General features: G+C 38.2%; 2 protein-coding genes across 3 annotated transcripts in view; one reads left to right on the plus strand and one right to left on the minus strand.

Annotated features, from left to right (window-relative positions):
* LOC128636601 (loricrin-like) overlaps positions 1–18,157 on the plus strand; it is a 20,537-nt gene extending 2,380 nt beyond the window's left edge. Inside the window, exons 2-8 of the mRNA XM_053689594.1 lie at positions 1,752–1,808; positions 3,338–3,406; positions 3,680–4,687; positions 5,121–5,177; positions 8,898–9,290; positions 17,595–17,659; positions 17,765–18,157. Coding sequence (XP_053545569.1) covers positions 1,752–1,808; positions 3,338–3,406; positions 3,680–4,687; positions 5,121–5,177; positions 8,898–9,290; positions 17,595–17,638 — 1,628 coding nt within the window. The 3' untranslated portion in view covers positions 17,639–17,659; positions 17,765–18,157. The remainder of the gene's footprint in view (positions 1–1,751; positions 1,809–3,337; positions 3,407–3,679; positions 4,688–5,120; positions 5,178–8,897; positions 9,291–17,594; positions 17,660–17,764) is intronic.
* Positions 18,158–19,885: 1,728 nt separating this feature from the next.
* VARS2 (valyl-tRNA synthetase 2, mitochondrial) overlaps positions 19,886–23,614 on the minus strand; it is a 96,507-nt gene continuing 92,778 nt past the window's right edge. For both annotated transcript variants that reach the window (XM_053722065.1, XM_053722066.1), the window contains 4 exons: positions 21,798–21,909; positions 20,979–21,169; positions 20,363–20,467; positions 19,886–20,232 (listed from right to left, as the gene is read on the minus strand). In XM_053722065.1, coding sequence (XP_053578040.1) covers positions 20,143–20,232; positions 20,363–20,467; positions 20,979–21,169; positions 21,798–21,909 — 498 coding nt within the window. In that variant the 3' untranslated portion in view covers positions 19,886–20,142. The remainder of the gene's footprint in view (positions 20,233–20,362; positions 20,468–20,978; positions 21,170–21,797; positions 21,910–23,614) is intronic.

Here is a 23,614-nt window from a genome sequence, read left to right on the forward strand (position 1 = left end):
TACAGTAATAGATTAAGCACTATACAGTAATAGATTAAACACTATACAGTAATAGATTAAGCACTATACAGTAATAGATTAAACACTATACAGTAATAGATTAAGCACTATACAGTAATAGATTAAACACTATTCAGTAATAGATTAAGCACTATACAGTAATAGATTAAACACTATACAGTAATAGATTAAATACTATACAGTAATAGATTAAGCACTATACAGTAATAGATTAAACACTATACAGTAATAGATTAAGCACTATACAGTAATAGATTAAGCACTATACAGTAATAGATTAAACACTATACAGTAATAGATTAAACACTATACAGTAATAGATTAAGCACTATACAGTAATAGATTAAACACTATTCAGTAATAGGTTAAGCACTATTCAGTAATAAATTAAATACTCTACAGTCTCATTTCAAATTACTGAGCAGCAATATTAAATTAATGTGAAAGCCAGAATTTTTCTTGCATGATTAAGATAGAGAATACAATTTTAGACAACATTCCAATTTACTTATATAATCTAATTTGTTAATGCAATATAGTACTCCAGACACATGCACACTCCTAAGCCTTAGCCTACCTAGATATTCTCTTCAACTAAGTTTACCATGAAAACAAAGTCCATTTCATAATAGAAGTAGATAGATAGATAGATAGATAGATAGATAGATAGATAGATAGATCATCTGAATCATAGAAGAAAACTTTTGGATTTTATGTTCCTGTAATTATGGGATATGCTACACTGACATTGTTTTGATCTAAGCAAAGTCAGTGCACATCTATATCTAATTCTCTACAGCAAAGACGACTACAAATATGAATTCCACACAACTTTTTAATAGATGAATCACAGAAATGATCTTGATCTGCAATATCTTGTAAATGGCACGTGCATACACACATATGCTACATGTGACTAGAGAATCGAGATACAAACAGCATGCTTGCTCAGAGAGGTGGTAGTGGTGGTGTCTTGTGCCAGTGAAGAAGATTTCATTTGTTTTATACAAGCCACTTCTGACTCTCTGAGGTGTGGCATTCGAATGCTGGCGCACGAGACACATCATATGTGCGAATGCCAATAAAAGCAGTAATCATTTTACTAGAAGCAGTTTTATTAATGGAAGTACTATATAGTCTAAAAATGTTTTATTCAACATTGAAATGCACCCATGCACATTCCAGTTTTATGCTTTCTACCCCTTAAAAGGGATATTAAACACTTTGAGCTGGTAACATAAATTGATAAACTCTATATATATATAAAAAAAACTGCAATATACTGTCATTATTTATTTTGTATCCTTTTCCTTTAATTCCATTCTGACTTTGTGAGCTTTTCAATTCCTGTTAGAAATGGAAGAGCAGAACACTGTTATATTCCGCACAGCCATTGGCTGCACACTCTAGTGACCTATTTATAACTGTCTCTAATTGGCCACAGCAGAGAAGGTAACCTAAGTTACAACATGGCAGCTCCCATTGTTTTATAGACACTAAAACGTTACACTTATTTTGTCACTATTTAATCAGCTAATGAAACTTTTAAAAATACATCTACATGGTATTCTCAGACAATTCTTTTCTTTGAATGCATCATTCTATCTAGCATTTATTTTGTGTCCCTTTAAGATGTCAGTCTACCCATAAGTCATGCTAATAATGGAAGTAACATGTACAGAAAAAAATACATATATAAAATGCCTTTGTCTCTCTTTTTTAACTTCTAGATGCTGCACCACTGAAGCCTTGCAGAAACCCCAGTTATGTGCTAACTGGAAGCTTAGGTAATTAATGTACATACTTACAAAATGACCAGTTGCAGTATAAATAAAGTTATATTTTCTTTGTATATACTGTAGCTTTAACAAATAACCTATTTATGGGTAAGAGGAATGACAGGTTATGTGGCTATGAAAAGTTAAGATAATGAAGATATAAAGATGATGTCTGAATGAAACAATTAGTTGTATTGATGAATGGATTAATTTGACGAACAAATTATGGAAGGATTAGAATGATACATGGAAATAAAGATTTAGTTATCAATTGAATGATTTGATTGAAAAAAGAATTAAGTTGACTAGTGATGAATTGATTCAATGGGTGGATTAATTTGATGGATGATAGGACTCAGCAGATGAATAAATGGATTGGTTGAGTAGATTAATGTGGGTTCACAATAGAAATATAGAGAGGCAGCAATGGAAAGATGGAGTTGGTGAATTAAATTATTGGTTTGATAGATAGATTTGAATCATGATGGGATTCGGAATGTTGTTAGCAAGGATGGAATTAATTTAAGAACTTAGTAGATGGAGAGATTGGGTTTAAGGAAATTAACCATTTTATTGCTAGAGGTATCTGATTGATGGATATAGAGATGGTCTTAGTTGATGGATAGCAAATTTAGATAGATTAAAGGATTGTTTGGAAGGAAGGAAGAATGTAATTTGAGGTTAGCAGATAACAATTCATTTTGATGTGAAATTGGATTTCTGTATGATACTATCTGAATTTACTTAACATCATTTATTTGATTTATTAATGATTTGAAAACCAATTAAAAGAAAAAAAGGGAAAAAAAAGTATTTAATGATTTTTCATGTAATTTCTAATAAAATCCACAATTCATAATTTAAAATGCTCATTTCCCCAAAGATACCATTTACTGCCTTATGTAAAAATATTTCTTTATCAATAACATTTCTCAAATAAGGGAAAAGGCACACCGTTCCAGTGTAGTCCATAATAAGTAGGAAGTTAAGAAGCCCCCTAGCAATATATATCTTAAAGGGCCACTGTAAGTAAATATTTTCTATGCCTGTTACTAACTAACTACCCCAAATACACTTTTTATCAATAGCATTTCATTAACATATCTCTACCGTATATCAGAAATCTTGTCTGCAAAATTAATTGTTTTCCAAACCCACTCCGTGGGTATCCTTTGCTCTGTACCAATCCGTTTACAATACCTAGGTTTCAAAATGGCGCTTTAAACACAATTTCATTGGTTTAAGTATTTTGAACACACAGTGCTGAAAATAGTGGGCAGGATAATGTGACATCATCGGGGAATAAAATATATAACTTTTATAAAGTTATGAAACTTCGTTTTGGAGAAAATATAGGTCAGTAGGTTTTAATTAATGTTTATTAACTTTAATATGTTAGTTGTTTGGCTTAAAAATTATAACAGAAAGTAATCCTTTAAGACTTATATTTTAGGTAGGTCACAGTAAATCTGATATTAGAAATTGAAACACCTTTCAAAAATCAAGATGGTGCTATCATATTTCTTTCTTTTTTATAGACCCCATGTCAGCATTTCCAATATGTGATGGTTCTCCAGGGTTTGCCGAGATTACCAGCTTCACCTCAGGTAAGTTCTCAACATGTTGCTTAGTATGTCATAGATGGCCATAGCAATAGGAATATCTGATACACAACTGATAAAGTTAAGGATAAAAGAATATATTTATGGATAGAAGATAGTGGTTTTTTCTCTGGCTCCCCTGCATGAGGAGCATTTTAAGACTGATGATCAACTCCCCTTTTTATTTAAAAGGACATTAATGTATTTAATAGTATTTGCATCTAAAATACAACACTCTAGAATCTATAACAGTCCCTTTTTTAATATAAAAAATTATAGGTTCTTCTGGACAAGGAGGTTCCTTTGCAATGTCAAGTGGATCAAGTGGAGGATCATCCTCTGGTTCTATGAGTAGCGGATCTAGTGGGGGCCAGTCCTTTGGATCTTCCTCTGGACAGGGTGTTGCATTTGGTGCTGGTTCTGGTTCATCAGGGGTAGCTTCAGGAGCTGTTAATCCTTGGCTGGGAGCTGGTGGTGGAGGAGGAGGAGGAGGAGGAGGAGGTGGAGGAGGAGGTGGAGGAGGTGGCTCTGCAGTGATATATTCAGGTTCAAGCTCTTCCATAATACGAGAAAGTTCCATCAGTTCTGGTTCATCTGGGGGTGGTGGTGGAGGTGGAAGCGCTATTATCTGGGGAAATCAACCTGGAGGAGGTGGAGGCTCACAAGGCTATGGAAGTTCATCTTCTGGAGGAACAGGAGGTTCCCAAGGCTGGGGAAGTTCATCTTCTGGAGGAACAGGAGGTTCCCAAGGCTGGGGAAGTTCTTCTTCTGGAGGAACAGGAGGTTCCCAAGGCTGGGGAAGTCAATTATCTGGAGGAGGAGGTGGGGGCTCTCAAGGCTTTGGAAGTTCATCTTCTGGAGGAGCAGGAGGTTCCCAAGGCTGGGGAAGTTCTTCTTCTGGAGGAACAGGAGGTTCCCAAGGCTGGGGAAGTCAATTATCTGGAGGAGGAGGTGGGGGCTCTCAAGGCTGGGGAAGTTCATCTTCTGGAGGAACAGGAGGTTCTGGAGGAGTAGTCAGCGGAGGAGGTGGAGGTTCTATCATTCGGGGAGGTTCCTCTTCTGGAGGGGCTGGTGGAGCTGGAGGAAGTAACTGGGGAGGTGGATCATTCACTGGTGGTGGAGGAGGAGGAGGCAGTGCAGGATCAAGTGGCTCTGGCTCAGTTATCTTTGGAGCACAATTTATCCCACCAGTTCGTGGTGGTGGAGGTGGAGGAGGAGGAGGACAGATATCTCAACAAGGTTCTGTAATTTTTGGAGCTGGATCTTCGCCTCCAGTTAGACTGCCAGGTAAGAAGCATGCCAACAGAATTCCCATTTATATATCTATAATAGCACATCCAATGTACAAACAATATATAAATAAACTAGACCAACATAGTCTTACAAGGCTTTCCCAAGGAATCCCATAAAGACTTTTTGCCTTACGGATTCCTACTGTGGGTCTTGTATTACATTTTCCAATGTGAACACTCAAATTGTAGCTTTCTTTTGCTTTCTATATATAAATATCTCAATAGGTCCAATTTTCATAAAATCCCCAAACTTAAATCCAACTAGACTTTAAGCACAAAAGAAATTCATAAAAGATTTCTCCATTTATCCATTTTAAACCCATTAAGAATACCCTGATTTTGCTAAATGTTAAGATTTATGTAACTTTTTATTATTATAGGGATGCACATCTTATTTTAAATGAACTAAAATATGCAATTAATTGCAGGGGGAATAAACCTGGATGATATTCCTGTGTCTCCTGGATGCAGAAACAGACCAGGAGGTGAGTAAACATAGGAACTACACTCTTGATTTGTCTGATTCTAGCTTTGCAATTTATTAAAGGGATATGAAACCCAAAAATGATTTTCTTTCATGATGCAGATATAGCATAACATTTTAACCAACTTTCCAGTTTGTTTCTAGTATCTAATTTGCTTTGTTCTCTTGGTATCTTTGTTAAAAACATACCTGGGTAGGCTCAGGAGCTGGGAGCTAGCTGCTAATTTGTGGATGCACATATAGGCTTCTGTCATCATCTTAACATGTGTTCAGCTAGCTCCCAGTAGTGCATTTGCTGCTTCTTCAATAAAAGATACCAAGAGAATAAAATGATCATTGAAATAAATTGAAAAGTTGCTTAAAAAATGATGTACTGTCTGAATCATGAAAGAACAAAATTTGTGTTTCATGCTCCTTTAAGAATAATATAGATCTATGCCCACAAATGGTTAATGATTTACTGCTCAGGTATTTTCAATCCACAGTAGAGTATATCCCTAATTAAAAAAACATTAAGACGTGTGAATTGCTTTATGGATTTTGTTGTTGTTTAAATAATAACAGGTACCTATTAAAGGGACAGTCTGGTCAAAATTAAACTTTCATAATTCAGATAGGGCATGTTATTTTAAACAACTTTCCAATTTACTTTTATCATCAAATTTGCCTTGTTCTCTTGGTATTCTTAGTTGAAAGCTAAACCTAGGTAGGATTATATGCTAATTTCTAAGACTCTTATCTGTATGCAGTTTGACAGTTTTTAAGAGTTAGAGGACATTAGTTCATCTGTGCCCATATAGATAACATTGTGCTCACGCCCGTGGAGTTATTTATGAGAGGGCACTGATTGGCTAAAATTCAAGTCTGTCATAATAACTGAAATAAAGGGGAAGTCTGCAGTGGCTTAGATACAAGGTAATCACAGAGGTCAAAACTATATTAATATAACGGTGTTGGTTATGCAAAACTGGGGAATGGGTAATAAAGGGATTATCTAGCTTTTTAACCAATATCTAATTTTAATCATACAGACATAATCACTTGTTTCAGGTTTGTCTCACACTCTAAACTTGCAATATATTCTATTAACAAAAAAGGGTCCGTCCCTGTGAGTTGTCTCCCATTAAAATAATGAGATCTCTCTGTTAGGTAAATGTTTACAATGGAGGGCGATCTGTCTGATTCTGGATTTGCAATGAATTCTGGACATTGTAGTCCAAATGTCTTTTAGACAGAATTAGCAGCGCATTCCATTGAGGAGTTTTGATTTTGAAAAAATGCCAATGTTTTCTTTCATTGTTTTTACAATTCACTTCTATTATCTAATTTAATTTGTTCTCTTGCTGTCCTTTGTTGAAAGGATACCTAGGTAGGCAATGCACTACAGGGTGCTAGGTATGGAATGGTGGCTGCACATAAATTTCTATTGATCATTGGCTCATCTGATGTGATCAGCTAAGTCCCAGTAGTGAATCTTTGCTTCTTCAACAAAGGATATCAAGAGAATAAAGCAAATTTGATAACCAAAGTTAATTGGAAAGATGTTTAAAATTGTATCCTTTATTTGAATCATGAAAGAAAAAAATTTGCATTTTACTTTTGGTCTTTTCATACTTTATTATTCTATTTCTCAGTTTGCAGTCATTTGCCAAATATATTATATAACTAATGCTGGATTTTACTAAATTATTGTTCCTCTAGTCATATTTTGTCAACTACAGTCTTCAATTAACTTTAAATAGCCAGAATTAAGGGACTGTCCCTACGTAAAGAGAGGTGAGTCAGTCACTGGTTGAGCTATTAACAGGCCGATAAGGGAAATACTTTTTAGTGGCTCTAAAGGGCAGTGTAGTGTCCTGTAGACTATACTATATATATATATATATATATATATATATATATATATATATATATATATATATATACACATACACATAGTAAAACAACTTTCCAATACATTTCAATTTATTTTGCCCTTTTTCATGTAATTTAGCGCTGAAAATTGAGCAATATATAATTCTCAGAACCTTAAAAGCACCCTGCTGACTTATCAAGGCTAACCCTGCTACATATATGTCCATAATTGGCTTTATCAGATAACCACGGCAAAATAACGCACTTTATAATAACTTTATGACAGTCTCTAGCCTTGTTATCTGTTGACTAAAGTCCAGATTGGCTCGTCCAAATAAGGCAAATTGTAGAGTTTTGCTATAGAAAAAGGGATGTAAATTTGTTTTATAAACATTTAGACTTGGCTGATATGTTATTCTATAGCAACACAACAGAAATGCCTTGTAATTACAAGTTGTTTATTGTCCCTTTTAAAATATAAAAAAATCTTAGTAAAAATCAATTTAAAATGCCCTCAACGCGTTTCTCGGCAAAATGCTGTTTCCTGAGGCAGTAATATCTTTTTTGTTCCCCAGAAAATTTGTGAAATAAAAGTTGTTTACATTTAATATAAACTAATAAGGTTTTATGATTATTAAATTAAAGATTATTGGTTGATAGGTAGTTCCATTCCTCTAGTAATGCGTATTGGGTAAAAGGTACTTCCTACTAAAGCTCATTGGCTAAAACACACTTCCTGTTTATAAGACCAACAAGCATTTGTACCTTCTACCTATTAGCTAATTCATATTAGTAGGTACTTATCAGGCAGTGAAGATTAGTTTGAAGTACCTATCAGTATTACTCAGCTGATACCACCCACTGCTGTATTAGATTAGGTTTTAATCTTAACGGGACAGACTAGTCCAAAATAAACTTTCATGATTCAGATAGGGCATACAATTTAAAAAAAACTTTCTAATTTACTTTTATCTTCACATTTGCTTTGTTCTCTTGGTATTCTTAGTTGAAAGCTAAACCTAGGTAGGCTCATAAGCTAATATCTTAGTGCTTGAAGGCCACCTCTTATCTGATAACTGAAATAAGGGGACAGTTTGCAGAGCTTTAGATACAAGGTAATCACAGAGGTAAAAAGTATATTAATATAACTGAGATAAGGAGCAATCTGCAGAGGCTTAGATAAAAGGTAATCACAGAGGTAAAAAGTATATTAATATAGCTGAGATAAGGGGGCAGTCTACAGAGGCTTAGATACAAGGTAATCACAGAGGTAAAAAGTATATTAATATAACTGAGATAAGGAGCAGTCTGCAGAGGCTTATATACAAGGTAATCACAGAGGTAAAAAGTATATTAATATAACTGAGATAAGGAGCAGTCTCTTATATACAAGGTAATCACAGAGGTAAAAAGTATATTAATATAACTGAGATAAGGAGCAGTCTGCAGAGGCTTAGATACAAGGTAATCACAGAGGTAAAAAGTATATTAATATAACTGAGATAAGGAGCAGTCTGCAGAGGTTTAGATACAAGGTAATCACAGAGGTAAAACGTATATTAATATAACTGAGATAAGGAACAGTCTGCAGATGCTCAGATACAAGGTAATCACAGAGGTAAAAAGTATATTAATATAACTGTGTTGGTTATGCAAACTGGGGAATGGGTAATAAAGGGATTATCTATCTTTTTAAACAATACACATTCTGGTTAGACTGTCCCTTTTACATCTACCTCATTTAATGTAGGGGGGATTAAATTATCATGCAGAAAATATTAATTACAACTTTCCTTTAAATAAGAATGAACATTTAATAACAGAAGGTTCCAAAACTATAAAAAGTGTATCTACTTTTCTTTCCTAGGTTCTGGATCAGTAATATTTGGTGCTAGCAACAATCAGCCGGATAGAGGAGGAGGAGGAACTGGTGTTGGTGGAGGTTCCTCTCAAATTTCCCAGTCCCAAGGCCAAGGCTCAATCATTTTTGGAGCTGGCAATAATCAACCAATAAGAGGAGGAGGGACCGGAGGAGTTAGTGGAGGCTCCTCATATGACCAACAGTCCCAAGGACAAGGCTCCATCATCTTTGGAGCAGGCAACAACCAACCAATAAGAGGAGGAGGTGGTGGTGGTAGCTCTGGTGGTGGCACTGGAGGTTCAATGCAAAGTCAAGGACAAGGCTCTGTCATCTTCGGAGCAGGCAACAACCAACCAATAAGAGGCGGAGGTAGCTCTGGTGGTGGCACTGGAGGTTCTGGTAAGTGACTAATCTAAATAATAAATTGAAACAGTAGCTACATGGTGGATCATTAATAAAACAATAAAATTGCAATGCATTTGCAGATTTTGAGGCTTGAGTGAAGCTGCAACCACAAATTTAAGAAGCAGAAACTGCTTCTTTAGACTCTTGGCCACATCAGAGGTGGAGAGACCAATTAGTCATTTGTTAAGGGTGATTGACAGGCCCTGCTCTCATGCAATTGGTTGAGTGACAGGTATTTTTGTTGAATAGAATACAAAATTAAGCTCAAGAGCAGCAATGCTCTACTGTGAGCTAGCTACTGATTGGTGGCAGCATATATATGACTCTTGTCACTGGCTCATATGTGTTCATATAGCTTCCAGTAGTGCATCTCTGCTCCTTCAACTAAGGATAACAAGAGAATAAGGCAATGTAATAATAGGCATAAATAATTTAATAATAGACATAAATTGAAAGTAGTTTAAAATTGTATGTTCTACCCAAATCATAAAAAAAAGTCTCATGCCCCTTTAAGGTTTCAAAATTATTGATCTACAAATGCAATGTGTTAGGAAGTTGTCAATTATTGATATAACTAATGTAAACAAAATTCATTTCCACTAATTAGTGCTGTGTAACCTTTTATAAATAAAATAATAAATCGCTTCTGAGTCCAATTTTTTTTCTTCGATAATTCAGATAGAGAATACGATTTTAAACAATTTTACAATTTACGTCTATTATCAAATTTGCTTTATTCTCTTGGTATCCTTTGTTGAAGGAGCAGCAATGCACTACTGGGAGCAAGCTGAACATTGGTGAGCCAATCACAAGAGACATATGTGCAGCCACCAATCAGCAGCTAGTTCCGTAAAAAGGATACCAAGGGAATAAAATTGCATGCTCTGTCAATCGTACAAGCTGTTAACTTTGACTTTACTGGCTGCATATAAATTTATGGCTATTAAACACACAAATACAGTGGCCAAATGTAGGTAACCTTGCAGGGTACCCTCTGTGTTTGCTGAGCTTCTCTCCAGATAGTTCTTTAGAATTGTCTCCAATCCAAAGGGTCCAATTTTAGTTCTGCTTTTTTTTTTCTGGGGCCACAAAAACACACATTCATATTTCTACTTTTTCTTGGGCATCCGCAAAAACATTAAAGGGATATGAAACCCAATTTCTTTTTCTCTCGTGATTCAAATGAACCAAAAATGGTCCAGCTCTTTAGCTTACATTCAAATAAAGATACCAAGGGAATGAAGAAAATTTGATAATAGGAATAAATTAGAAAGTTGATTAAAATTGTCTGCTCTAATTTACTCCTATTATCAAATTTTCTCTTGGTCTCTTTATTTGAAAAAGCAGAAATGTATAGCTTAGAAGCCAGTCCATTTTCGGTTCAGCACCTGGGTAGCGCTTGCTGATTGGTGTCAAAATATAGCCACCAATCAACAAGCGCTACGAAGGTGCTGAAACAAAAATAGGCCAGCTGGTTAGCTTACATTCAAATAAAGTTACCAAGAGAACAAAGAAATTTGGATAATAGGAGTAAATTAAAAAGTTGCTGCTCTATCTGAATCATTTCATTTTGACTAGACTATCCCTTTAACGAACAGGGTTGTGTGTGGCCCTTGCACTGTCAGTAAGCCATCCCTGGGTTGCATAATACAGGTAGCCCTCAGTTTACTCCGGGATTAGGTTCCAGGAGGAATGGTTGTAAATTGAAACCTAGTTTATAATGGAAGTCAATGGGAGGTGAGGGAGTTAGGTTCCAGGCCCCTCTTAAAATTGTCAGAAGTAACACCTAATACATTATTTTTAAAGCTTTGAAATGAAGACTTTAAATGCTAAACAGCATTATAAACCTAATAATATAGATTGTATCATCATCAAACCAAGTTTAATTAACAAAAACATTTGCTAAACAGCACCTAATAAAGTAATTACACATCAGACTGGATCATCATCAAACTAAGATTAATGAACAAAAACGTTTTTTTACTTGCATTTTTCTGCAATCAGTTCTCTGCATTGTTAGCATGTTCGATAATATTGGGTCTGCACCTATTCTATGCATTTCAATCTGCAGTGATTAATAGGCAGTTAGGCACCCTCATCTGAATCTGCTGGACAGGAAGATAATAGGGAAGTGCCTGCTAAATTTTGCTCGATAGATCTGGTCTGATCTGTGTTCACAGATCAATTAAAGGCTGTTAAGTTGCATAACTTTGCTGCAAAACAAGCGGACAGCTCCACCTACTGGATATTTTAATTAGTGCATTGCTTTCCAAAGCATTTCAATAGCAGTCACATTACTGAAAAAAAACATAATTTATGCTTACCTGATAAATTCCTTTCTTCTGTTGTGTGATCAGTCCACGGGTCATCATTACTTCTGGGATATTAGCTGCTCCCCTACAGGAAGTGCAAGAGGATTCACCCAGCAGAGTTGCTATATAGCTCCTCCCCTCTACGTCACCTCCAGTCATTCGACCAAAGACCAACGAGAAAGGAGAAACCAAGGGTGTAGTGGTGACTGAATTATAATTTAAAAAATATGCACCTGCCTTAAAAACAGGGCGGGCCGTGGACTGATCACACAACAGAAGAAAGGAATTTATCAGGTAAGCATAAATTATGTTTTCTTCTGTTATGTGTGATCAGTCCACGGGTCATCATTACTTCTGGGATACCAATACCAAAGCAAAAGTACACGGATGACGGGAGGGATAGGCAGGCTCATTATACAGAAGGAACCACTGCCTGAAGAACCTTTCTCCCAAAAATAGCCTCCGAAGAAGCAAAAGTGTCAAATTTGTAAAATTTGGAAAAAGTATGAAGCGAAGACCAAGTTGCAGCCTTGCAAATCTGTTCAACAGAGGCCTCATTCTTAAAGGCCCAAGTGGAAGCCACAGCTCTAGTGGAATGAGCTGTAATTCTTTCAGGAGGCTGCTGTCCAGCAGTCTCATAGGCTAAACGTATTAAGCTACGAAGCCAAAAAGAGAGAGAGGTAGCAGAAGCTTTTTGACCTCTCCTCTGTCCAGAATAAACGACAAACAGGGAAGAAGTTTGGCGAAAATCTTTAGTTGCCTGCAAGTAGAACTTGAGGGCACGAACTACATCCAGATTGTGTAGAAGACGTTCCTTCTTTGAAGAAGGATTTGGACACAAGGATGGAACAACAATCTCTTGATTGATATTCCTGTTAGTGACTACCTTAGGTAAGAACCCAGGTTTAGTACGCAGAACTACCTTGTCTGAGTGAAAGATCAGATAAGGAGAATCACAATGTAGGGCTGATAACTCAGAGACTCTTCGAGCCGAGGAAATAGCCATTAAAAATAGAACTTTCCAAGATAACAATTTTATATCAATGGAATGAAGGGGTTCAAACGGAACACCCTGCAAAACGTTAAGAACTAAGTTTAAACTCCATGGCGGAGCAACAGTTTTAAACACAGGCTTGATCCTAGTTAAAGCCTGACAAAAGGCTTGGATGTCTGAATTTTCTGACAGACGCCTGTGAAACAAGATGGACAGAGCTGAAATCTGTCCCTTTAATGAGCTAGCCGATAAACCCTTTTCTAAACCTTCTTGTAGAAAAGACAATATCCTTGGAATCCTAACCTTACTCCAGGAGTAATCTTTGGATTCACACCAGTATAGGTATTTACGCCATATTTTATGGTAAATCTTTCTGGTAACAGGCTTCCTAGCCTGTATCAGGGTATCAATAACCGACTCAGAAAAACCACGTTTTGATAAAATCAAGCGTTCAATTTCCAAGCAGTCAGCTTCAGAGAAGTTAGACTTTGATGTTTGAATGGACCCTGAATCAGAAGGTCCTGTCTTAGAGGTAGAGACCAAGGCGGACAGGATGACATGTCCACTAGATCTGCATACCAAGTCCTGCGCGGCCATGCAGGCGCTATTAGAATCACTGATGCTTTCTCCTGTTTGATTTTGGCAATCAATCGAGGAAGCAGCGGGAAGGGTGGAAACACATAAGCCATCCTGAAGTTCCAAGGTGCTGTCAAAGCATCTATCAGAACCGCTCCCGGATCCCTGGATCTGGATCCGTAGCGAGGAAGTTTGGCGTTCTGGCGAGACGCCATGAGATCTATCTCTGGTTTGCCCCAACGTTGAAGTATTTGGGCAAAGACCTCCGGATGAAGTTCCCACTCCCCCGGATGAAGAGTCTGGCGACTCAAGAAATCCGCCTCCCAGTTCTCCACTCCCGGGATGTGGATTGCTGACAGATGGCAAGAGTGAGACTCTGCCCAGCGAATTATCTTTGATACTTCTATCATTGCTAGGGAGCTTCTTGTCCCTCCTTGATGGTTGATGTAAGCTACAGTCGTGATGTTGTCCGACTGAAACCTGATGAACCCCCGAGTCTTTAACTGGGGCCAAGCTAGAAGGGCATTGAGAACTGCTCTCAATTCCAGAATGTTTATTGGCAGGAGACTTTCCTCCTGACTCCATTGTCCCTGAGCCTTCAGAGAATTCCAGACAGCGCCCCAACCTAGAAGGCTGGCGTCTGTTGTTACAATTGTCCAGTCCGGCCTGCTGAACGGCATCCCCCTGGACAGATGTGGCCGAGAAAGCCACCATAGAAGAGAGTTTCTGGTCTCTTGATCCAGATTCAGAGTGGGGGACAAATCTGAGTAATCCCCATTCCACTGACTCAGCATGCACAATTGCAGCGGTCTGAGATCTAGGCGTGCAAAGGGAACTATGTCCATTGCTGCTACCATTAAGCCGATCACCTCCATGCATTGAGCTACTGACGGGAGTTGAATGGAATGAAGGACACGGCATGCATCTAGAAGCTTTGTTAATCTGTCTTCTGTCAGATAAATCTTCATTTCTACAGAATCTATAAGAGTCCCCAAGAATGGAACTCTTGTGAGAGGAAAGAGAGAACTCTTCTTTTCGTTCACTTTCCATCCGTGCGACCTTAGAAATGCCAGAACTAACTCTGTATGAGACTTGGCAGTTTGAAAGCTTGAAGCTTGTATCAGAATGTCGTCTAGGTACGGAGCTACCGAAATTCCTCGCGGTCTTAGTACCGCCAGAAGGGCACCCAGAACCTTTGTAAAGATTCTTGGAGCCGTAGCCAATCCGAATGGAAGGGCTACAAACTGGTAATGCCTGTTTAAGAAGGCAAACCTTAGATACCGGTAATGATCTTTGTGAATCGGTATGTGAAGGTAAGCATCCTTTAACTCCACTGTGGTCATGTACTGACCCTCTTGGATCATGGGTAAGATTGTCCGAATAGTTTCCATTTTGAACGATGGAACTCTTAGGAATTTGTTTAGGATCTTTAAATCCAAGATTGGCCTGAAAGTTCCCTCTTTTTTGGGAACCACAAACAGGTTTGAGTAAAACCCTTGTCCTTGTTCCGACCGCGGAACCGGATGGATCACTCCCATTAATAATAGATCTTGTACACAGCGTAGAAACGCGTCTTTCTTTATTTGGTTTGTTGACAACCTTGACAGATGAAATCTCCCTCTTGGGGGAGAGGATTTGAAGTCTAGAAGGTATCCCTGAGATATGATCTCTAGCGCCCAGGGATCCTGGACATCTCTTGCCCAAGCCTGGGCGAAGAGAGAGAGTCTGCCCCCCACTAGATCCGGTCCCGGATCGGGGGCCCTCGGTTCATGCTGTCTTTGGGACAGCAGCAGGTTTACTGGCCTGCTTGCCCTTGTTCCAGGACTGATTAGGCTTCCAGCCTTGTCTGTAACGAGCAACAGCTCCTCCCTGTTTTGGTGCAGTGGAAGTTGGCGCTGCTCCTGCTTTGAAATTCCGAAAGGGACGAAAATTAGACTGTCTAGCCTTAGCTTTGGCTTTGTCTTGAGGTAGAGCGTGGCCCTTACCTCCTGTAATGTCAGCAATAATTTCTTTCAAACCGGGCCCAAATAAAGTTTGCCCCTTGAAAGGTATACTAAGTAATTTGGACTTAGAAGTTACATCAGCCGACCAGGATTTTAGCCACAGCGCTCTGCGTGCCTGAATGGCGAATCCTGAATTCTTAGCCGTAAGTTTGGTTAAATGTACTACGGCCTCCGAAATGAATGAATTAGCTAGTTTAAGGACTCTAAGCCTGTCCGTAATGTCGTCCAGCGTAGCTGAACTAAGGTTCTCTTCCAGAGACTCAATCCAAAATGCTGCCGCAGCCGTGATCGGCGCGATGCATGCAAGGGGTTGTAATATAAAACCTTGTTGAATAAACATTTTCTTAAGGTAACCCTCTAATTTTTTATCCATAGGATCTGAAAAAGCACAGCTATCCTCCACCGGGATAGTGGTACGCTTAGCTAAAGTAGAAACTGCTCCCTCCACCTTAGGGACCGTTTGCCATAAGTCCCGTGTGGTGGCGTCTATTGGAAACATCTTTCTAAATATTGGAGGGGGTGAGAACGGCACACCGGGTCTATCCCACTCCTTAGTAACAATTTCAGTTAATCTCTTAGGTATAGGAAAAACGTCAGTACTCGCCGGTACCGCAAAGTATTTATCCAACCTACACATTTTCTCTGGTATTGCAACAGCGTTACAATCGTTGAGAGCTGCTAAGACCTCCCCTAGTAATACACGGAGGTTTTCCAATTTAAATTTAAAATTTGAAATATCTGAATCCAATCTGTTTGGATCAGAACCGTCACCTACAGAATGAAGCTCTCCGTCCTCATGCTCTGCAAGCTGTGACGCAGTATCAGACATGGCCCTAGAATTATCAGCGCACTCTGTTCTCACCCCAGAGTGATCACGCTTGCCTCTTAGTTCTGGTAATTTAGCCAAAACTTCAGTCATAACAGTAGCCATATCTTGTAATGTTATCTGTAATGGCTGCCCAGATGTACTAGGCGCCATAATATCACGCACCTCCCGGGCGGGAGATGCAGGTACTGACACGTGAGGCGAGTTAGTCGGCATAACTCTCCCCTCGCTGTTTGGTGAAATTTGTTCAATTTGTACAGATTGGCTTTTATTTAAGGTAGCATCAATACAGTTAGTACATAAATTTCTATTGGGCTCCACCTTGGCATTGGAACAAATGACACAGGTATCTTCCTCTGAATCAGACATGTTTAACACACTAGCAATAAACATGCAACTCGGTTACAATTTTATTTAATAAAAACGTACTGTGCCTCAAGAAGCACTAAACGATTAAATGACAGTTGAAATAATGAACTGAAAAACAGTTATAGCATCACTCTTAACAAACAACACAACTTTTTAGCAAAGGTTTGTTCCCATTAGTAAAATAACACTAATTAAATTTTAAACAACGTTTTAAATCACAGTCACTATATAAGTCTCACAGCTCTGCTGAGAGAATCTACCTCCCTTCAAAGAAGTTTGAAGACCCCTGAGTTCTGTTAGAGATGAACCGGATCATGCAGAAAAACTGACTGGAAATTTTTGATGCGTAGCAAAGAGCGCCAAAAACGGCCCCTCCCTCTCACACACAGCAGTGAGAGAGAAACGAAACTGTCATAATTAACACAAGCAAACTGCCAAGTGGAAAATAATGCCCAAATACTTATTCACTCAGTACCTCATTAATGCAAACGATTCTACATTCCAGCAAAAACGTTTAACATGAAAAATACCTAATAAAAGGTTTAATGTACTTTTACAGAGTAATTCCGGTGAAATACCATCCCCAGAATACTAAAGTGTAGAGTATACATACATGTTCATTATAACGGTATGGCAGGATTTTTTCATCAATTCCATTCAGAAAATAACAACTGCGACATACCTCAATGCAGATTCAACTGCCCGCTGTCCCCTGATCTGAAGCTTTTACCTCCCTCAGATGGCCGAGAAACAGCAATATGATCTTAACTACTCCGGTTAAAATCATAAGAAAAACTCTGGTAGATTCTTCTTCAAACTCTGCCAGAGAGGTAATAACACGCTCCGGTGCTATTGTAAAATAACAAACTTTTGATTGAAGTTCTAAAAACTAAGTATAATCACCATAGTCCTCTCACACCTCCTATCTAGTCTTTGGGTGCAAGAGAATGACTGGAGGTGACGTAGAGGGGAGGAGCTATATAGCAACTCTGCTGGGTGAATCCTCTTGCACTTCCTGTAGGGGAGCAGCTAATATCCCAGAAGTAATGATGACCCGTGGACTGATCACACATAACAGAAGAAAAGGTTGTTATTCTGAAACGGCGCAAATTGAACCGGCGTAAAGGGCCATTCGTTACATTTCAGACATAGCATTAGATAACGATACAAAGAAAATTGACAAACGCTGAATTGTATTATTGTTTTCTACACAAACAGGTTCTTCACAGACTGGTCTAAAAATTCCGCAGTCTGGACGATAAAAATCTTAAAACGGTCAGCAGGTATGTCGAATTAAAACAGAGTTTGTGGATTAAATACAGAATGAGTGATCTATATAAATATATAAATAAACAAATTTAAATGGCATTTTTATTTTTATTTTACAGGAAACCTGACGACTATTTCCAATCCCAAAAAAACACTAATCAGACGTGATTAGACGTCATAAGTGATTTGGAAAAAAAATGAAAAGCGAAAAAAATTGTATAGATTTATTTTTGTACCAAACAAGCCCTTTTTCATTGTTCCCTGACCCAATAGAATGTATATAACAGACACACGATAGTGTATAAATTGTTTGCCATGTGCCTCGATAGCCTTATGAGTTCTTAAAGATCTTGAAAAAAAGGTAACAAGAGTGGAATATGTTGTATATTGGTCAACTTTTTTTTTTTCACCGTCTTTTTTTTCTGTAATTAGGTTGTGAATGTTTGTAATCTGTTTTTTAACACCATATATTATGGAAATAAAAACAATAAAATGGCTGAGAAAGGGTTAAATCATTGACTATTTTTTTGTATTGTAGGAAAAAAAAGGTTTATTTTAAAGGGACATAAAACAATTTTTATATAATGAGTTTAAAGGGATTAAACAGTATGAGATTGTAGTATAAAATGTTTAATTATTTTGTCCCAGTTTCCTATAATTTAACTCTGAACATTGTTGGTTTTCTAAATTCCACAGAGTTTCTAAAAAGTAACGGGCGCCACCATGTTTGTACTTAGGTTGCCCCTTATCGGTTTCCTTTGCGGAAGACCATTAGGAACAGAAAACCAGCAATAAGAGAGACTGTCCAAACAAGGTTGTGTGAAACCCAGGATAATCTAAAAGGGGTTCCACACAGTTTTGCTTGCACAGAGATAATTAGAAAACTAGTTCAAACATAGTGACTAAACCTTTACACTTACATTTTCTTCAATATTTAAACAACTAAAGAGAATTGTAAAAAAAAAAAAATACATCTACATATTATACTAAGGCTAATTTTTTGCTTTTGAATACATGATTATGTCTGGCATGTAGGCACTGTTTAACGTCCCTTTAAGAATTGCTAAAGATCCGCCTACAAAATAAACAATGTAATTTTTTTAAGAAAAATATATACATTTTTTTTAGACTGAGACACACACCTTGAAAATTGAAAGTATGTTTATTTTATTTTCTCTATGTAGCCAATAAGGAACAGATATAAATGGAACTCCTGCACTGAATAAGCAATCACTTTGTAATATGTTGCAGGTTTAATATTCTAAATCCTACAGGATGCATTCCACTCACTCTGGGGGGGCAAATGGGAACATTTTTTGCAGAAAACAATGTAATAATGTATTCAATATATTTTCAAACTTACCAGGTATGTTAGTTTATTGCCAGACTGCAGGAAAAGCTTCTAATTATGAGGCGTTTACTCTCCTTTTTACACCAAAACATAAGATATCTCAGCTCCAAACCCTGGAAAATACTTACTATTTAACCCTTTCATGACGGGCCTAATTTGTCTACATCGGAACAAGAAATTGAAATCACGCGATCGCAAGATTTCAATGATGGGATCGGATCAGTGGGGAGTGCCTACAACGCTAGACACGCCCTCCAGGCCGTGATCCCATTCAGGAAGCGCCATTGGCTTCAGTTCAGTCAAACGGCTAGGATGTTCCTTGCCGTCCTAACTATGCTAAAGCCCAGCACCGTTAGGACAGGATGGAACATCCTAACGTCTGGAAGAGGTTAAACCCCTCACCCAATAGGGGGTCTAGAGAGAACTGACCGCTCCCCAAATTATCGGTTTAAAGACAGCTCCTCTTGCACTACTCCTGACGACACTCAACCGAAAATAGCCTGGTATTAACCAGGGATATGAGATTAAATATAGTGCTTATATTTTATTGTTAATTTCAGGTGTCATCTTGGTTTACATTTAACAGTGAGAGATAAATACAAAGCAATATCAAAGAAATGCAGAGAAATAAGGTAAACAAATACTGCAAAAAGTTTATTAATTAACAAGAAGATAATATCTTGTAGCCCGGCCTTTCAGAAACAGAATGCCAATGCCCAACTTGTAGTGTGATACAAAGATGAGAGGTGATTTATAAACTGTTGCTTAGATAGATTATATATATATATATATATATATATATAGATATATATATATATATACACATACATATACACACACACACACACATACATACACACACACATAAGTTAAAAAAAAACACACAACATTTATAATAAAGTTTTATTAAAACTTTTTTTTCACAGAAAAAAAAAGTATTTTGGTCTTATAATACACAAGCTGAACAAAATGAACCAATGTGCTACCCATAGGGAAGAAATGAAACACTGATCACAGGGAGTCAATGAGTGTCATACCAGCAGGTGTCCTGTAATACATACTGTAATACATACTCCGACCACTGAGGGTCACTGTGTCATACAGACAGGAAGATATATAAGTAACGCCCACGTGGACCACAGGAGGTCATTCTCCTAAGTTTTTATCTGGTAACATTTGCTGTAAAGTCTTGATTGCTTGTTTGACTTTGGAAATTTTCTGCAGGAGAGTGTTTCTCTGTGGAGAGAAAAAAAGATTAAATAAAAAGTATCAAAGGCGCAGGCAACAGAGATACGTTAATTTTTTTTAAAAAGGAAGATTTTTTGGGAAAAAAAATATAGAAGAATAATTTCAAAATTCACTGCACCTCAGGATCTTCATTGTTGCATTCTGTCTTGACATGAAGCTGACGCTCTAACTTCTGATACTTGGACTGCATTTGCGGTAGTGTCAATAAAGGGTCAACTAAACCCTAATATCAAGAATATATCACCAATTAGTAACAAAATAAAATCACTTAATGCAAATTTTATTTTTGCAAATCAAGTATACTCCCCTTGAAAAACCTGCTGAAACTCAAGCCTATGTTCCTCTTTTCTATGCACAAAGCTTGTTTTTCTGAGCAAACCAATCACTGAGTAGAATGTTGTCTGGTTACGTATAATGGCCCTACAGCCTCTCTGTAACAAGCACACTTTACAGGTGTATTTTACAGCAAAATGAACAATGAAATCAATATTGCGGTTTTATTTTTCCTTAAACATTTTTATGGGGAGGTGGACAAATGTTGAGTTTAATGCCCCTTTAAGGGGAAATGAAACTGTCAGGTGGGTCAGAATTGTGCACGGGTGACGGCACCGGGGCAAGTGTTAGGCGACATCCAACTAACTATCAAATGGGCTCAGACAGAGCCAGACAAATCCACAGTAACCGCTAAACTTATAATAAAAAGCTCCATGTGACAGAATTTTAATTACACTCACCAATAAGTTGATGCAAACATGACAACTGTCTGTCACCTCTCCCCTGGCCCAACCAATCACATCAGCCCCTTGCTCAGGGGCATCATGGGACAGATGGAGCTGAATGCGGCTGGAGAATGAGAGGGTCTGGAGGGGCAGCAGAAAGGATTGAAGAGACAAAAGGTCGTCCTCATCAGAGCAGAAGATATGAACTGTAGAGGGAGAGAAAGGTATACAAGATTACTAGAGATGGAGATGGAGACAGAGCAATGACAGATAAAGAGACCGAGAGAAAGAGAGGGGAGAGCAAGAAAGGGAAAGAGACAGACAGATGAAAAAGTGAGGAAAAGAAACAATGATAGAGACAGATGGAGAGAGGTAAATAGAGAGGCTGGTAGAGAGAGAAAGCCACAGAGCAAAGACAGATATAAAAAGAGTGAGTGTGACATGAAAAGAGAGGGACAGAAAGACAGAAAAAAATAGAGATAAAGACAAATATAAAGAGTCAGAGAGAGTGAGAGTCAGAGAGAGAGCCCAGGAGCGAGCAAGAGAGAGAGCCCAGGAGCGAGCAAGAGAGAGAGCTCGAGCGGCCGAGAGAGAGCGAGAGCCGAGTGAGAAGGATTAAAAAGAGAGAGATAGCAAGAGCCCGAGAGATAGAAAGAGACAGGGAGAAAGACAGATGGAAAAAGAGAGAGCGAGAAAGAGACAGAGAATGTGCAATAAAAGGTAACAGGTGGGAGACACAGTTTAACCTGTACTATTTGCAACTAAACCTTACACAGATCTAACATAATCATCATCCAAATCTCATTGCAGAACGTAAAGCCACTAACCACTGACCTTCTGGTCGGACCTTAGTCATGCTATAGTCGCCACGTAAGCTGCGCACTGCCTTAATCACTAATTGTATAAAGTCAAATCTCCTCCCCTCTTCTGGGTAAATCCAATGAGCCTGCAGGAAGCAGACACAATGTCAAAAATACTATTTGTCATACAACAACATATATGACTATTAAAATTTAAAGGGACAATTGTCAAAATAAAATTATTATTCAGATAGAAAATACAATTTTAACCCCTTAACGACCAAGGACGTACGCTATACGTCCTCAAAAAAAATACACTTAACGCCTGAGGACGTATGGCGTACGTCCTCGGTCTGGAAAGCAGCTGGAAGCGATCCTGCTCGCTTCCAGCTGCTTTCCGGTTATTGCAGTGATGCCTCAACATCGAGGCATCCTGCAATAACCCCCCTTGGCCATCCGATGCAGAGAGAGCCACTCTGTGGCCCTCTCTGCACCGGATATCGATGGCCGGCCATCGATGGGCCGTATGATGTGGAGGTGGGCGGGAACGCCGGGTGCGTGCGCGCATGCATGGGGGGTGCGCGTGGGCGCGCGCGCGGGTAGGAAGCGGGTGGGAACCGCTACACTACAGAAAAAGTATGAAAAAAGTTGCAGTGAGGGGCAAAAAGATCGAAAGTATTTTCGATCTAAGAGATCTGGGGGTGGGGTAAGCTACACTACAGAACAATATTTATAAAAATAAAAAAAAACAAATATTTTACTATAAACTGGGTACTGGCAGACAGCTGCCAGTACCAAAGATGGCTACTAATAAGTTAGAGGGGATGGTTAAAGAGCTGTCTGGGGGGTATCAGGGAGTTTGGGGGCTAAGGGGGGATCCTCCAGAGCAGCATATGTAAATATGCCTTAAAATTTTTTTTTTTTTATCAAGGATAGCTTTTTTTTTTTAGTACTGGCAGACTTTCTGCCAGTACTTAACATGGCGGGGACAATTGTGGGGTGGGGGAGGGAAGAGAGCTGTTTGGGAGGGATCAGGGGGTGTAATGTGTCAGGTGGGAGGCTGATCTCTACACTAAAGCTAAAATTAACCCTGCAAGCTCCCTACATGCTACCTAATTAACCCCTTCACTGCTAGCCATAATACACGTGTGATGCGCAGCGGCATTTAGCAGCCTTCTAATTACCAAAAAGCAACGCCAAAGCCATATAAGTCTGCTATTTCTGAAGAAAGGGGATCCCAGAGAAGCATTTACAACCATTTGTGCCATAATTGCACAAGCTGTTTGTAAATGATTTCCGTGAGAAACCTAAAATTGTGAAAAATGTAACTTTTTTTTTTAATTATTCGCATTTGGCGGTGAAATGGTGGCATGAAATATACCAAAATGGGCCTAGATCAATACTTAGGGTTGTCTACTACACTACAATAAAGCTAAAATTAACCCTACAAGCTCCCTACATGCTCCCTAATTAACCCCTTCATTGCTGGGCATAATACACGTGTGGTGCGCAGTGGCATTTAGCGGCCTTCTAATTACCAAAAAGCAACACCAAATCCATATATGTCTGCTATTTATGAAAAAAGGGGATCACAGAGAAGCATTTACAACTATTTGTGCCATAATTGCACAAGCTGTTTGTAAATAAATTCAGTGAGAAACCTAAAGTTTGTAACAAAATGTGTGAAAAAGTGAACAATTATTTTTATTTGATCGCATTTGGTGGTGAAATGGTGGCATGAAATATACCAAAATGGGCCTAGATCAATACTTTGGGATGTCTTCTAAAAAAAAATATATACATGTCAATGGATATTCAGGTATTCCTGACAGATATCAGGGTTCTAATGTA

The sequence above is a fragment of the Bombina bombina genome, chromosome 7, assembly GCF_027579735.1.
Source record: "Bombina bombina isolate aBomBom1 chromosome 7, aBomBom1.pri, whole genome shotgun sequence".
NCBI lineage: Eukaryota > Metazoa > Chordata > Amphibia > Anura > Bombinatoridae > Bombina > Bombina bombina.